General features: G+C 37.6%; 1 protein-coding gene across 1 annotated transcript in view; it reads right to left on the bottom strand.

The window, feature by feature from the left end:
* The window catches only part of USH2A (usherin), a 373,252-nt gene that overhangs the window by 211,945 nt on the left and 145,839 nt on the right, over window positions 1–15,468 (bottom strand). Inside the window, exons 29-30 of the mRNA XM_031504249.2 lie at window positions 12,930–13,115; window positions 1,188–1,301 (exon numbers count right to left, since the gene is read on the bottom strand). Coding sequence (XP_031360109.2) covers window positions 1,188–1,301; window positions 12,930–13,115 — 300 coding nt within the window. The remainder of the gene's footprint in view (window positions 1–1,187; window positions 1,302–12,929; window positions 13,116–15,468) is intronic.

Genomic DNA, 15,468 nt, shown 5'->3' with positions numbered 1-15,468 from the left:
GACAATCTCAGACAGTTTATCTTGAACATCCAAGAGGCAATAATTGGATTTTGGTTTGATTGGTGCTGCTGGCAGTTACTAATATGGTCATGCCAAAACTCTGTTCTAGCAATGTTAGACTGCAATTTTCAGCACTGTCCTCATCAACACAATACCTTGCACAACAACCTGCTTTGGCAGCAGCTAAATACTTCAGCATCCTTTTAATTATTATGGCTATAATTCACATGACTTCATGCCAAAATTTGATAGTTTACATGAGAAGATAAAACAAAGAACTCTGGGAGGGAGGGAATTTTGAAAACTACTTTGCATCATGGAAGATTAATTACTGTCCAATAAATACATGTCAAAGTCTTAATTATTCTACTAGTGTAGATTTGGAGTAACTGATTATTTTAACTGAATTAATATGGCTTTAAGATGACAGAACTGGGAGATGTGAACTTTATGTTTAATTGAGAATGAAGTTAGATATGTCACTGATATTTTTGGGGCATTTGTTCTAGTAATTTATGTGCAGTACATATCAGCCTAGACTCTAAAGTCAGAACTGAATGCATTTTTTCTTTCTTTGTGCCCTGGTTCCTCATATAAGCATAGGAAGCATTAATTTGCACTCACAACCTTCAAGTTTGAGCACAACATGTAAAAGTGTTTAGGAAAAAAAAAAGGGAAATGTGAACAACAATTAATAAATAACTCAATTGGCATTTGGCATTTTCATCACACAGAAGTAATTGTTGCCTATTGCTGGTGTTTAGTGGTTAAAAGAAACCATGGAAATCAACCGTTTGATTCTCAATTTCATACTGTGCCATACAATCAATTCTTTTTAGTCAGACTGTCTCTAGATTTACTTCTGAGCCATAGTAAAATGAGGAAGCTTTCATTAATCTTTCAGATGCTTCATATTAATGACAAGGCTCTTGCATGAACAATGTAACAGCAATTAAAAAGCCCATTAATCTGCATTACAGCTATTAAAGATGCATGTCATTAAAGGGTATGGAGTTTGATTCATTTTCGCACCCCCCAAAAAATGGAGCAATTATGGTCTGGCAATGCACTTTGTCATCAAATTAGGTTGGGGTTTTCCAGCAAATGGCTTTGCAGCGTTTAGCTCTTCTCCTGTTTTATTATTCATGACTGAAATGTGGAAGTCAAGACCTTTGAAATTACTTTACCTTCTTGTGGAGTGGAGATGTTCAATGCATGCAAGCTCTCAGTACAGCCAGCCAAAGTGCAAGCAGTTAGGGTTACAGCATAGTTGGTGAAGGGATGCAAGCCCCTCAATACGCCTGCAACACAAGAAAACAAGGTGTTATGCATGTACAGTGTACAGACTGATTGCATGCAGACAGACACATGCAGAGGGAAAATAAACTTTTGTATCACGGGCTCCCACTGTCACAGATGGAAAAGAAAATTATTTAAGGCTTTGTTCCTATTATACATGACTTAAATTTTACAAAATAATTTAAGAGCAAACAATATTTTATTCAATTTTTAGTACTAAAGATGCACCTGTGTTTATTTAGTTATGCTTACTAAAACAGATACTACTACAAATCAGAGGTGTGTATTTTCATGTGACAATGAATGAGGTTTTTCTTAATCCCTGTCTCGAAGTTTTTTCAGTTATAAATTTTGTTTTTCCAAGGAATTTTCATTGTCTCTCAGAACAAGTTTTTTTATATGTCCTCTCCAGTGATGTCCCTATTCATCCATAAACTGAAATCTCTTTTTTTATGAAACATCCCACTTGTTTTCCATTCAGTAGCAGCATATTGACCATACATTTGCTACACTAACAACACTAACATAATTCAGGTGACACAGTACCCGAAGTTTTACAAGAAGAAAAGATCTGGGGCCTTATTCTATTTCTATTCTATCCTACTTATGTTAGTCAAGTTACTAAAGTCTCACATTTTCAATCCTTGTTATAACAAATAATAATGACTGCTTACCACTTCAGGAAGTTTTGCAACATTTTGAACTATCATATCAATATCACAGAAGGATTGCAAGGAGAAAAATTTAGTTTAGAGTCATTTTAAGAAACATCGGCAGTTCCCATTTTAAAGTATGTCCAACAATAAAGTAATATAAAATCTAAATACAGAAGTAATTAAAAGAAGGCCAATTCATGCCAAGTTTTATTTCAAACCATGATCTCACCTCGACTCTCACAACTCTAGCAAAATCGATGTGGTGCTTAATTAAAAAAAAAATAAAATTCATAGCAAACAATGTTATTTCAAAACTGCCCAACACTGGAATTTTGAAAATCAGCTTAAAAAACAACAGCACATCAAAGAAATGTCATTTCTGGCCAGTTGTCCCACAGTACAAGAAGCCTGAAAATCCCCTCAGCATTACAGGTACACAAACAAGTAGATAAAATTAGTCCTTATTATTGCTCTTCACTGGGCTGCTACATTAACAGAATACAACATAACTATGTTTCATTTAAAAAAATTTCCCCACATAAGCCCTTTATAAACAAAAAAATGCCACAGAGAATTTGATGTTGCAAACTAACACCTACAGCACAAATATAATATTTTCTGAGTAGAACCATCAGTCTGTACAAGTTTATATTGTGTTTAGTAAAAGGTGTGTTCACATGGGAAATATGAGATTAGCTTTCTCTGAATTAGTAACATTTATGATTCTTCTTGCAATCAATCAAAAAATTCAAAGGTTGGCACAGCAATGATCTTTCTATTTAAATTCTCTGGGGTGCACTTCTACTCATACAAATGGAGAGATATTCAGAAATAATCACTTTTACATCAGAGTAGTGTTAAAATAAAACCAGTTGACCAGCATCTGTTTGCTCTGATTATAGTTTTGATTTTGCAAATCCCCAGTTAACAGTGGAGAGCTGTACTGACATCCAATCTAAGTGTGACAGGAGAGAAAAAGAATGTTGTGTCGGTCACCACCAAAGAAATGTCTCTGTAATTTTCTTGTGATGGGTGGAGAATATTTTTCAGAGCCATCAAAAAGACAGAAAATAGGAAATAATGTTTTCTTAGAATGGTCTGGGTTGAAAGGGACCATAAAGATCATCTGGTCCCAACCCCCTGCCATGGGCAGGGACACTTCCCATTAGACCAGATTGTTCAAAGTCCCATTCAGCCTGACGTTGAACACTTCCAGGGATGGGGCATCCACAACTTCTCTAGGGCAACCTGTTCCAGTGCTTCACCATGCCCACAGTAAAAAATTTCTTCCTAATATCTAATGTAAACCTAAACTCTTCCAGATTAAAGACATTACCCCTTGTCCTTTCACTACATTCATTTGCAAGAAGTTTCTTTTCAACATTCTTGTATGGCCCCCCTTCAGGCATTATTGTGCCTGTAAAGTATTGGAAGCTACTAAATTCTGCATCACAGAAATTCCATTAGTCAAAACACCATCTTTTTTACACAAGACAGTATTTCCACTTATTTCCAGATCATAGAGGGTTAAACCCAGGAAAATGTAAAAGGTGCTTTGGGAATTACCTCCACAAATAAATACAAGCAGGAACCAAATCCTCTAACTGTGACATTTGCAAGCTCCTGGCCAAGAGGAGCATAGCATTGTATATACCTCTGAGGTGCTTTAGGAAGGAATTTAGTTTGATTTGTCCATTTAGCACTTGTAGCATTTGTTTCTTATGAAGCAGTGAATTAATGCTCCTTGCATTTCCTCATGGAAGACATCCTGTACGGTTACCAATGGCTTCAGGCACTGAGAACTGCAGAATATCAGACACATCCAAAATTATGCCAGGATGTGTAGAAGGTTTGGACTGGACTACTTTGTTTACTTTTGACAAAGTAGGGAGGTTTTATATGAAGCACCTGTAGCACAACAGACTTCCCACTGCATAGGTATGTTTCTGAGAGGCTGAGAGAATTTGCATGAATGAAAAGCAAACAAATAAACCCTTTTGCTACAGGAGGTTTTTGTTTAAAAATTCATTGAGCAAAGGAATCAACTTAAAAAATATTTTTTCATTTCTTATTTAATGTTTTTCACGTGTACTCTTGCACTATTTCTTTTTCACCAAAGAAACAGATGTGCATAGGTAGGCAATAGAAAGTGCACAGATTTTATTTACATTCTTCAGCAAACTACTTTTTTCTCAGCTGCCATCCTATCTGTTTGGCCAGCATCCACTGTAATCTGTTCTCCTTCATTATGTTAATCTGTGGGCGGAAAGATTTCTGTCATCTTCAAATCGCTTGTACAGCAATGGTAAACACCTTGGCCTGTCTGTAATTGGACAGGTGTCTGCATTGGTGTCACCCAGCTTTTAATTCAATTAAAGAACTGGCTGCTCTGCTCTCATTACCCACTCATTTCCCCTGCACTTTCAGTCAGTCAGTGAAATTTACACTCAGCACCTGACTATGCTGAAATACAAAGTCAGCAGTCCCACAGCAAAGATCATCACTGATACATGTGAATTAATAAAGAACAGCAAAATAAATTTTGCAGTAAAAAATAGCCTATGATCCAATGAAGTTGGGTGACAGCTTTAAAAAAACTTTCCCTAACTCCTCAATTATCACACTCTCAGACTGGCATCTCTTGTCTATACCCAATAATTGCTGATCTGATAAGAGTCCATAAGCTTTCCAAGATGCTAACAAAGCAAAATTTGGCCACACTTGCATATATTCTATTAATGCTAGCAGGAGAGAGGTGGATAAATTGTCACTTTGATCAGGAGATAGGATTAGAGACATCATCAATATTCAAGAAGCGGGTCAGCCTCACACATTTGGGATATAGGTCCCACGCATTCAGTCTGCCACTACAGATCAGCTGAATCCACCTAGACTCAAAATTTACATCATAGACTACATTCAAAGCCTTAAAATCCACATGGGGAAGTGGAGATGCTAAATCATTTTAACACACCACTCCTATCTGCCCAAAGAACCTTTGAAAATAAATTAAAGTTCTAACACAGACATTTTGACACAGTGACCCCATGAAACTGAATAATGTCATTTGTTAAATATGAATGTAAAGTTAACAGTCTAAAAGAGTGATCTGGAAACACACCTAGAACATTAAGCCCACTTTATATGCAAAACTTGTATTTAAGTGTCTATACTTTTATTTAAATTGTCTTTAATTATTTGCAATATCGAAAGTCAAGGTTTAGAGTCGTGCAAGAGAGAATACGCTAGGCTCATTCTAGCAGGGAAGGGATAACAACAGGGATATGGGCAATAGCAAAGGGGTCAACAATGAATTTATGGTAAAATGGCTGTGTGGACTAGTCAGACATAGTTACATATTTATGTCCACTCCATTCAATGTTCTAATGCATACAGTATACAAGAATATTCCATATCCAGCTTTTTTGCCTTCACTTCTCCATAAGGTGGACTTGTTCAGTACCTCTCAAAGTGAGTTCTCATACATTTAGACAACACAGCCATATTCCACAGCATTCTGGCAGATTTTGAGTAGAAAACTAACTTCTCATTAAAAAAAAAAAAAAAAAATTACCACTACGGTATGAGGGCTAATATTCTGTTTTAATATTCAGAAAAACTGAGTGTATTATTTTGCCAAAGAGACTTTTCTTTATCAGATTTTTTCACTGTTTCCTCCCTAACATGCTATTTCATGAGGACCTATTTTGAAATACACCTACTACAACTGAAACAACACTTGACTTTTAGATTTACCTTCATTCTTCTCTAAGCTTTTAGAATAAAAATTACCAAATCTCTCCTCCCCAAACCCAGATTATTTAGATAACTTGAATGCCCGAGGTCATACAACATCTGTCCAACAAAGTCACTTGTGTGTCGAGATGCATCATTGCCACAGTACACTTAATCACAGTCCACTGATCAGAAAAGGAAGTCCTCAAGTGACTTTGCTTTTGACAGATTGCAGCAAAAACTGTTTAAGTACATGTGTCTTCCACATATGAATTTCTGAACCAAAAGCCTGTACAAATCAATCTGTCACATACATCTGCATTTTTAAAGCCTCTTCTAAGTAAGTATACTATGAGTCATAAAATGAAGAGTTACTGAATACAAGGGCACCCATTCCAACTCTTTGGCTTATAAGAACAAACAAAAGTTTTACTTTAGTTACTGCATTTAGGTGTCTTGAAAGACCCTTTTCTGCCCAACAGCAATACTTCAGAAAAAACCATATACAAGCTCCAGTGTCTTTGAAGATGCAATTCCATTTGCAGTGGCTCAAGGAAACCTGTTACATTCCCCATAGCACAGGGAACTCTCCAGCTGGTTCAGTTTGCAGAAAACCTTAACTGAACTGTGCAATTTTGCACCAAGAGTTAAAGAACCACAGAGAGTACTGGTTTTGTAATATCTATCACTGTTTAACCTTTGATCATTCCAAATAACTTCATCATTGCTTATTTTCTGCAGTATGATTAAGTTTGTAAAGAGACAAAGAAATACTGTTTCCTTTTTTCCAGATTTTTTAATGTCTATAAAAACATAATAATCCTTCTAGCCTGAAAAATACTACGAAATTAACTTCTTTTTATTACTAAAAATATGGTTATGTATCTAAGAGTTGTAATTTTGATAAAATGCTCAGATTTATTTAATCACACAATTTACATTTTGTAGGAATAAATTTATACAACAGCATTGGACTGTAAACAAGATTCATTTAGGTCTAAACTCAATCAAGTTTGAATCTTAATACTGTAGAATATTAATATAATTTGTTTTAAAATTCATATATTGAAAAATATGCCAGTAGTCTGCTAAAGCCAGCTAAATGAAAGGAGAAGGGAGCCTACATTCTGCCACTCTGACTTAGAGTCACTAGGAGCTCAAGCACCACCTGACAACTCACAGAAACTTAATGGGCACAGACAGGTCTATCAGCTACCCTGTGTTGCAGTAGCTACTCCAGCCAAACATTCTTATATACATATGAAGTTTTACAATGTTAGAAATTTGGCTCAGCTTGGAGCAGGGATCTGGGAGTCCTCCTAGTGCTCTGGCCCTATATACATTTATCTTAGTTGGCTTACAATAATCCATTTCTAAATAATTTTTAAAATCTCATTAATCGCAGTATACGAATGCTTTGAGTGTAAAATATTTGTGCAAACCAAGAGTTTTCAAGTTATTTCAAGGGCATGACAATATTGTCCAAGCAATTCACCAACAGCTTCACGCAGCAACCTCCCCATTGGTGGGAAAGTGCTCATTTCATCCCACACAGATGAAATAAGCCTGAGAGAAACAGCATTTTCTAATATCCATCTCAGACAGTGATCACCAAATCCTGTCAGAGGGAGCAATCAGGGTGCAGAGGCCGGTCCCAAAGCCACAGGATGCTTAGGCAAGAGCTCTCCCTGAGAGGGACAATCTCTCAGCTGACAGCACTTGCCAGAGCATGGGCACTTGCCAGGCTGGCAGCGAGCTTCCCCCACTGCTATGGCTCCACTGCCCAGCCCTGGCTGATCCTCTTCTTCCTCTTCTTCTTCCCTGGCAGTCTCCTCTTCTAAGAGACTTTCCAGCTAGAGAGCTTTCAAAACCACAGCACAGCTCAGACATTTTGATTAACCATATTAAATCATTAAATTAACTTTTCCTGAGATACTCATCTGCTGAGCATAAAAGACTAAAAGGTGAAAAGTAATTACAAACACGTGTCACAGGAAGGAGGGAATGGCAGCTGTCAACAACAATTTTCTCATTACCACGTGTGCAGCCACAACATCAGCCCTCGGCTATTGCAGCAATGAGAGAGGTGGGATGAGCTGCAAAATCATACAGATTTGAAAAAGAAATCTTTAAGAGGAATAAATACCAATTTTGTGTGAATTCTTTTGCAGCATATTTTCTTTCGTTATTATTTGTAGGTGTCATTAGAGCACACAGTTTAGAGGCTCCTGAATCCTACAGTGAGAGAAATCTGAATTCTAAAATGGGGATTCTGCACATGCTTGACAAAAGAAGCATCAGAGAATTGTGATCAGTGGCACAAAACACAGAGGCAAGACAGCTGGGGTGTATCCCAGGATTCTGGGATACTGTTCAACACTTTTATCAATGACTTTGATGATGGGGGATGTGTGCAGCCTCAGCAAGTCTGGACAAAAAGGGCCACTAAGATGGTAAAAAGACTGGAGGAGATCTCTTCTGAGAGAGAGTGAGAGAGCTGGGACTGATCATCTCAGGAAAGACAAGGCTCAGGGTGATCTATCAAAATGTATAAATACATTATGGGAGAGAACAAAGCAGCACCCAGCTATTCTAAGTAGTGCCCAGTGACAAGACAAGAGTCAATGGACACAAATTGAAATGCACAAATCACAGGATCAGAGAATATCCTGAGTTTCAAAGGACCCACAGGGATCATGGGTCATGATGATCTTAGAGGTCTTTTCCAACCTAAATGATTCTGTGATCAGTGTGTCCAGCTCCTGCCTCTGCAGAGGACAATCCTAAGAATAATACCATGTGTCCAAGAGCCCAAATGCTTCTTGAACTCTGGCAGGTTTGGTTTTGTGACCACTTCCCTGGGGAGAAAATTAAAATCCAACTGAACACAGGAAATCACTTTTTACTGTGAGGGTGACCAAACCTGGAACAGGCTTCTCATAGAGAAGTATCTCCATTAATGGAGATATTTAAAACTCAACTGGATGTAGTTCTGGGAAACCTGCTCCAGTCAACCTGGGCTGGGGGACTGGACTAGATAATCCTTCAAACCCAGATGACTCTGTGATCTTCTGGATTCCAAAGGAAAGTAGAAGCAAAACCTGATCACAAACCACACCAAAATGGTGTGTTCTAAAGCTTCTTCCATTTTTTAAAATACTGATTCTAAATTTTATTCCAAATTTTGGTGTCAGCCTGTGGGATGCACTGGAATGCAGAAGAAAGCAATTGAGGCTTTAGGAAAAAAATTCTTACATGCAATGCCTCTGTACTTCCTTTATTACTCTGCATAAATGTTATTACATGCTTCTCTGAAGGCAAGATGGGCAAGCATGTTACTTTTCAAATCCCAAAAACTTATACTCCAACTTTATACTCTCATCCTAGAATACAGATAGTGAACACTATGTTGAAATATATCACCTTACCCAATAAACTCCTGGTTCAACAGTCAGAACCTCATTTAAAGGATTTAAATCTGATGCATATTCCTTTCTTGGATGAAACTGAAAAAAACAGTTTGACATTTTGGAAGATTACAAGGGTCAGATTTTGAAGGATTTTGCTTTCTGAGGAGTCAGAAATAGGCCCCTGAGACTGCGGGATTATGGTCATTTAAAGACCTATTTTAATATTTAGCTCAGCTTTTCTTCTTCTTGACAAGGGTACAAGAGGTTCTTCTGAATGTGACACACACAGTACAGCCTACTGAGAAATGGGTAATGCTCTTAACTTTTTGCTACTGTTCTCCAGTTATGACTCAGGACCCTACTCTAATTGTTCAAAAGAATTTACAGTGTAAGTATAAACTGAAACACAACAGATAGGCCTAAAAAGCTTCAAGGAAAAAAATAAGAAGAAGGGTTGTCAGTGCCCTCAGATACATTTCAAGCAGCAGATAAGCAGTGGCTAGGCTTGACAGGGAATTAAAATTTCAAGGAGGGCATGGAAAAATACCATTGTTTCTTCATCAGTGCTCTCACAGAGAGCTGCGGTACCTTTCTGCTGTTGCATTAGCAAGCCTGGCTGTTTGGGTTACTGCAGCATTTTCTCATGGAATGCAACAAAAAATTTCTAAAGAAATGCCCCTGAAATTAGGGAGAAAACAAGCAAAATTTTTCATTCACAGCAAACTGAAAAGAAAAGTAAGCAAAGACAGCACCTTCTGTAGGGTTCTATGTTTATGTTAATTTTTGATTTATCAGGGAAAGATACACCTTCTCCTGGGAGTCTCATATTTGTGGGTAACTAGTTCTCAATATCCCCTTACTTGCTCACCTGTGTAGGCCTCACTAAATCAATAGGACTGAAGTAAAATTACTTTGGATCGGTGATTTAATTTACACTTGTCTCAGCTCTGACCTCACCATGAGGATATGAATTATATATTTCATACAATGCTAAAACTTGAAAATAGATAATTAAACTATTGGGCTGGAGTTATAAATAACAAGAGGAAGCACATCTTGAACACACAAAACTGAATTGGAACAATTACTCCTACAGCAGTTACAGAAACAATAAATATATTGAAAAATAAAGATAATTCTACTATAGACCATTAAGCAGGGTGGTCCTGATGCAGCTTTCAGCTGAAATACTCCACAACTAACCAGCTGAATTTGTACTAACAGGAAGACTCATTCTATGCTTAACACATTTCTTACACTTTCTTCCTGAGCATCTAGAGAATCACAGAATATTCTGAGTTGGAAGAGACCCAAAAGACTCATGGAGTCCAGCTCTTAGATGAATGGCCTGTAGAGAGACTTATCCCAAAACATTGGCTGGAGCATTAACACCATGCTCCAACCAACTGAGCTCTTCTCAGGGTCATATTCTGACATGGTCACATAGATCAGTATTTGAATACAAACATTCTTAATGTTTTTCGGGTCATACGAGTGGCCTGTGTGCTGCTGTGGAAAACAAAGACAACAGCATGCTGGAGTTCATCAACAAGGACATCTCCAGCAGAGACAAAGAAGTCATTATTCCCCTCTACTCAGTGGTTGTCAGAGTATACCTAGAACACTGTGTACGATTTTGGTCCCTGCTGTGCAAAAAAGAAGTGAACAGGCTGGAGAGAGTCCAGAGAAGGGTGACAAAAATGATCAGAGGATTGGGTAGCCTGTCAAAGAAGGAAAGACTGAGAAAATTTGGTTTGTTCAGCCTTGAGAAAAGAAGGATCAGTAGAGATCTTATCACCACGTTCCAGTATTTAAAGGGTGACTACAAGGAAGATGGAAAGACCCTTTTTGCAACAAGTCACATGGAAAAGACAGAGGTAATAGGCACAAGTTACTCCTGGGGAGAATCCAACTGGACACAAGACAAAAAATTTCACAATGAGCACAATCAACCACTGTAATAATTCCCAAGAAGTGGTGGATTCCCCAGCTCTGGATTCTTTAAGATTCAGCCGGAAAGGGTGCTGGGCCATCTTGTCTAGACTGTGCTTTTGCCAAGAAAGATTGGATCAGATGATCCTTGATCTCCCTTCCAACATGCTACCTATGATTCTATAATTTTTAAATTTTATTTATTTGACAGCTCTCTAAAACTCCCTGATGGAAGGTTGATGTGAGGTCAGGGATGGTCTCTTCTTCTGTGCCTACAGTGAGTGAACAAGAGGAGATTACCTCAAACTGAGACAAAGGAAATTCAGATTAGATATTAGAAACAAGTTTCATTGTTTGGGTGGACAGGCATTGGAATGGTCTGCCCAGGGAGGTGGTGGAATCACCATTCCTGGAGGTGTTCAAGGGATGTCTGGATCTGGTGATAGGTGATGTGGTTTAGGGGTTACAGTGGTGTTGTTGGGTTGATGATATGTCTCTTTCAACCTTGATGATTTTATCTGCTGTAGTAGGCTAAAGAACCAGGATCCATTTACTCTCTTCATTTAATGTAAAGGTATGTTGCTTCTTCTACCTCCTGTAAGCTGCAGGCAGATAACCTCTTACCTGTCCAGCCTGCTGCAGACATTTTCATAATCCTGGCAGACAGTGATGGCACAATGCCAAACAAGTTAAACAACATTTTGGTTCCGACCATCAGCTGTGAGTAAACCACCTAATCTATGTGTCTTGGTCTTTATTTTCTACCAGTATAATCTGCATTGTCTTGTACCATAGACAAAGAATATTGCAACAACAAGGTCATTAAAGAAAGCACAGTAAGGGTAGAAAGCCCATGCAGTTCTGGTAAATTCACTTCTCACAAATAGTTAAGATATTTCAAACCAGAGAAAATAAAATATGTGCTATTTTTCCCTTGGTAATGTATACATAGGTTATAGCAGAGAAAAAACATGAACCATATATACTTACTGAAAAACTATTTCCTGGGCTTCAGGAAATAATACACTACCTGAGGGTTAACACACTTTCCAAAACTGTTGTACTGCCCAAATCTGAGCCGAATCAAAACACCAGCTTAGAGCATTGAGTCATTACCACCTTTTGAATTGTTATGAATTACAGAATTGATGAGGAAATCATAAAAATGATTCTATTGGTCTGCACTATTACCCCATTTAGTCATCACATAACATAATCCAGCTTCTTGTCTGTAGTGTGCTTCCTTCCCAGGGAACTTTGTAGCAGCCAGAAAAGGCAGTTTGCTCACAGAGAGCAAAAAGACAGATCCATGCTATCCTGGCAGGAAGAAATGTCCCAAAATTTTCTCTATAACATTCTCACCCCATATACCCAAAGCCATGAATTTCTTAATTCCATAATAACCTACCTCCACACCCCAGTAGCATCAACCACAGCATCTGATTAACACAAATGTATGCTAATTCCCACTGAAATCAGTTAGGTTTATATGATCAAAATTAGGCAGCTATATCAAGTGCTTTCATACATCAGGTCAACCAGTATCATAGGGGACCCACACAATAATTTAGTGGAACTGGATGGAACAATAGGAAAAGGGGTTAGAAAAAATCATATATACTAAGCAAATATAAGCAAACAAAAAAAGCATTTCTCCCCCAGATCATAAGTAGTTTGGAAACTGCTTTTCAGTATTAGTGCTGTATCTTAATTTCTATTGTTCTTTGAAATCAGTACATCGCTACAGGGATGCTGACAGAAATAATTACCTTTCCGACGTTATCTATGCTGTGCATACACAAAAACAGACAAGTAGTATTTTATAGACCAACAAAAGGAGGGATAAGCATCCTGTGTTATTAGATATGCCTAAAAGATGGTACTTAACAACATTTACCTGTGAGCATACCAGCGTCAGCAAGCTCAGCACTGGTGATGGGTACAGTGGGACCATCCGCTTCATATGCTTTCAAAATGTACTTCTCAATTACACCTATGACCCCAGCTGGTTTGTCCCAGGTGACCTCAATGCTGTAACCATTTATACTGTGAGCTCTTGAGGGAGTTGGCACTTTTTGTGGAACTGTAGAAGGATAAAATAGAAAATAGAGAAAATGGCAGTTCTAAGGAGACTATTGCCCCTATTCTTCACTTTTAATGGCTGCAGTAAATCAGACTCAACCATTAGCATAAATACAATTTATTAGAGTTGTAACTTTTCAGCATTGATTTAATATGACTGCACATCTTGAGCTATTCAGTTTAAGCTATATTTCAAAACCATCAAAACTCCATCTACATAACATTCCTTCTTGTCTTGTTGCAATTTTCCAAAAACATTTCATGTATCAAGCATATTTAAGCATCACTCACAAAGAGAGGAGGTGGATTGTATGTAGCTAACAAGCACAGGCATTATAATAACACAATAGAATGAAGCAAGGCAGTACTGCAACAGAGTAGAGTTTGATATTTATCAGTTGGGTATCTAAGCCACAGAATGCCACAACTATGAAATGTTACTAAAAAATCTCCATTCTCTTTTATAGAAGTCCTTCAAAAAATTAAATCTCTTCCATTTATTTTCCACATACATATTTTATTTCCACAACACCGTGCACCCTTCTTGGGGCAAAGAGATTTTTAAGGCCTTTTTGAAAAATCCTTTGCTTCTGATCATTCCATATTACAAAAGAAGAAAAAAAAAGAAAAAGGAAAATAGAAATATTTTAAAGAACTGGAAAACCAAGATCATAAATGCACAGAGTTGCTAATAAAAAGAAATAATTCAATTTCCTATAACCTTTAACTATTTCTTGGATATTACTATGCCAAGGAAAGGTCTGGTCAGTAACAGCTTCATCACAGATGACTGCACAAGGGATGCAGAGGAAAGACCCAAGGAACCCTATGGCAGGATGATGGATGATGAGTTTGCTATAGATGCATGTGGACTCCCTCGCCCTGCTGATGATCACTTGCTTTTCTCACCATCAAATAGCCTATTTTTTGGTAATTTTACTATTTAGCTTAATTAAATATGAATACACCCTTGTTTTTTATAAGAAGGGTACCAGCATGGAAAGTACAAAAATACCTGGAAGTTGTGATTCTTCTGTAAAGCATGCGATACTCTGAAAAGGCTCCTATTACTACAGCAATATATTGATTTCATTAGTTATGAAGTGTATCACAGGGCGAGGTAAGGTACTGTACAGCAGATGGTCTTTCCATAAGGGATATAACAAAACCAACTCAAAAATAATTAAATAGTGCAATTATTGTCCAACCCGAGGGAACATGGACTGCTCAGTGCTGTGGTCAGCTTGCAAACATAAATTTGTGGCAAACCTTACAGTTGTCAGATGGTTGACATGAAAATATGCACACATTTTGTCCCTCCTGGGTGGTACACAAAGTATAGGTTTTATAAGAATGCATCTGCAAGTCCAATATTTATGCATGTATCACATAATTTTTTAAGGTGATACATTGGATGAGACATCGAAAGAATGCTCTGCTCTGATGGAATGCAATTGGGCTTTAATTTCAAGAAGAGGGAAAGTTAGTTAAGCAAAATACACAGAACTGTAAATCTTCAAAATCTTAAATAAATCTCTTCAAATAAAGTTTGCAAAAGCACTGGCCAGAAAGTTTTTTAAATTTTCGTCATAAGACATATGAAAAATTTGATGCTTAATGTATCATCTTCCTACCCTGAAACCTTCTCCACAAGCCATGTGCTTCTGTTCAGTAAATACTGCCACATTTTCACACACAATCTATGGACTACTTGTTAAAAGAACACTCATTCTGAATAGCACACCCATGTGCAGGTCATTTAAAAAACCAATTTTCACAAGACCATCTTGTCCCTAGCAAATACATGGCCTCTTCCTTTTCCACAGCTTGTACCTGCTCTCCAGTACCACCCTTCTCCACATCTGATTTTGTAGCACTAAGTTTTATGTAGGAAAATATAAATTTACTTACTCCAGTCTACTCATGTAATGTGATGTTAGATGTGCACATATGAACACAAATAAATGGTTGCTCTCACTCATTTAACACAGTTCAATCCTTTAGTGTCCTTAATTACATAATCTAATAAATATTTGGAAAATACTTTGAGTTATGAGAAGAAAATAGAAGAAAATATTTGCCTGAGCACTTAACAGCTGATGACTGTAATCTGGTACCTGTTTAAAGCATTAAGCAGTTTCATCCTCTCAGAAACATAATGCAAGGTTCACTAATCAAAATTGTTTTGGTTGGATTATCTCTATAGAATCACAGAGTGAGTCAGGTTGGAAGGGATCACAGTGGGTCATCTTGTCCAACCTCCCCACTCAAGCAGGGTCATTCTAGAGCACAGGGCATGGGATTGTGTCCAGGCAGTTCTTGAACACCTTCAACCTGACAGCAAATATCTTATG

Source organism: Lonchura striata, chromosome 3 (assembly GCF_046129695.1).
Source record: "Lonchura striata isolate bLonStr1 chromosome 3, bLonStr1.mat, whole genome shotgun sequence".
Classification (NCBI taxonomy): Eukaryota; Metazoa; Chordata; class Aves; order Passeriformes; family Estrildidae; genus Lonchura; species Lonchura striata.
Note: the sequence above shows the minus strand (reverse complement) of the source record. Positions and strands in the feature narration are given on the sequence as shown.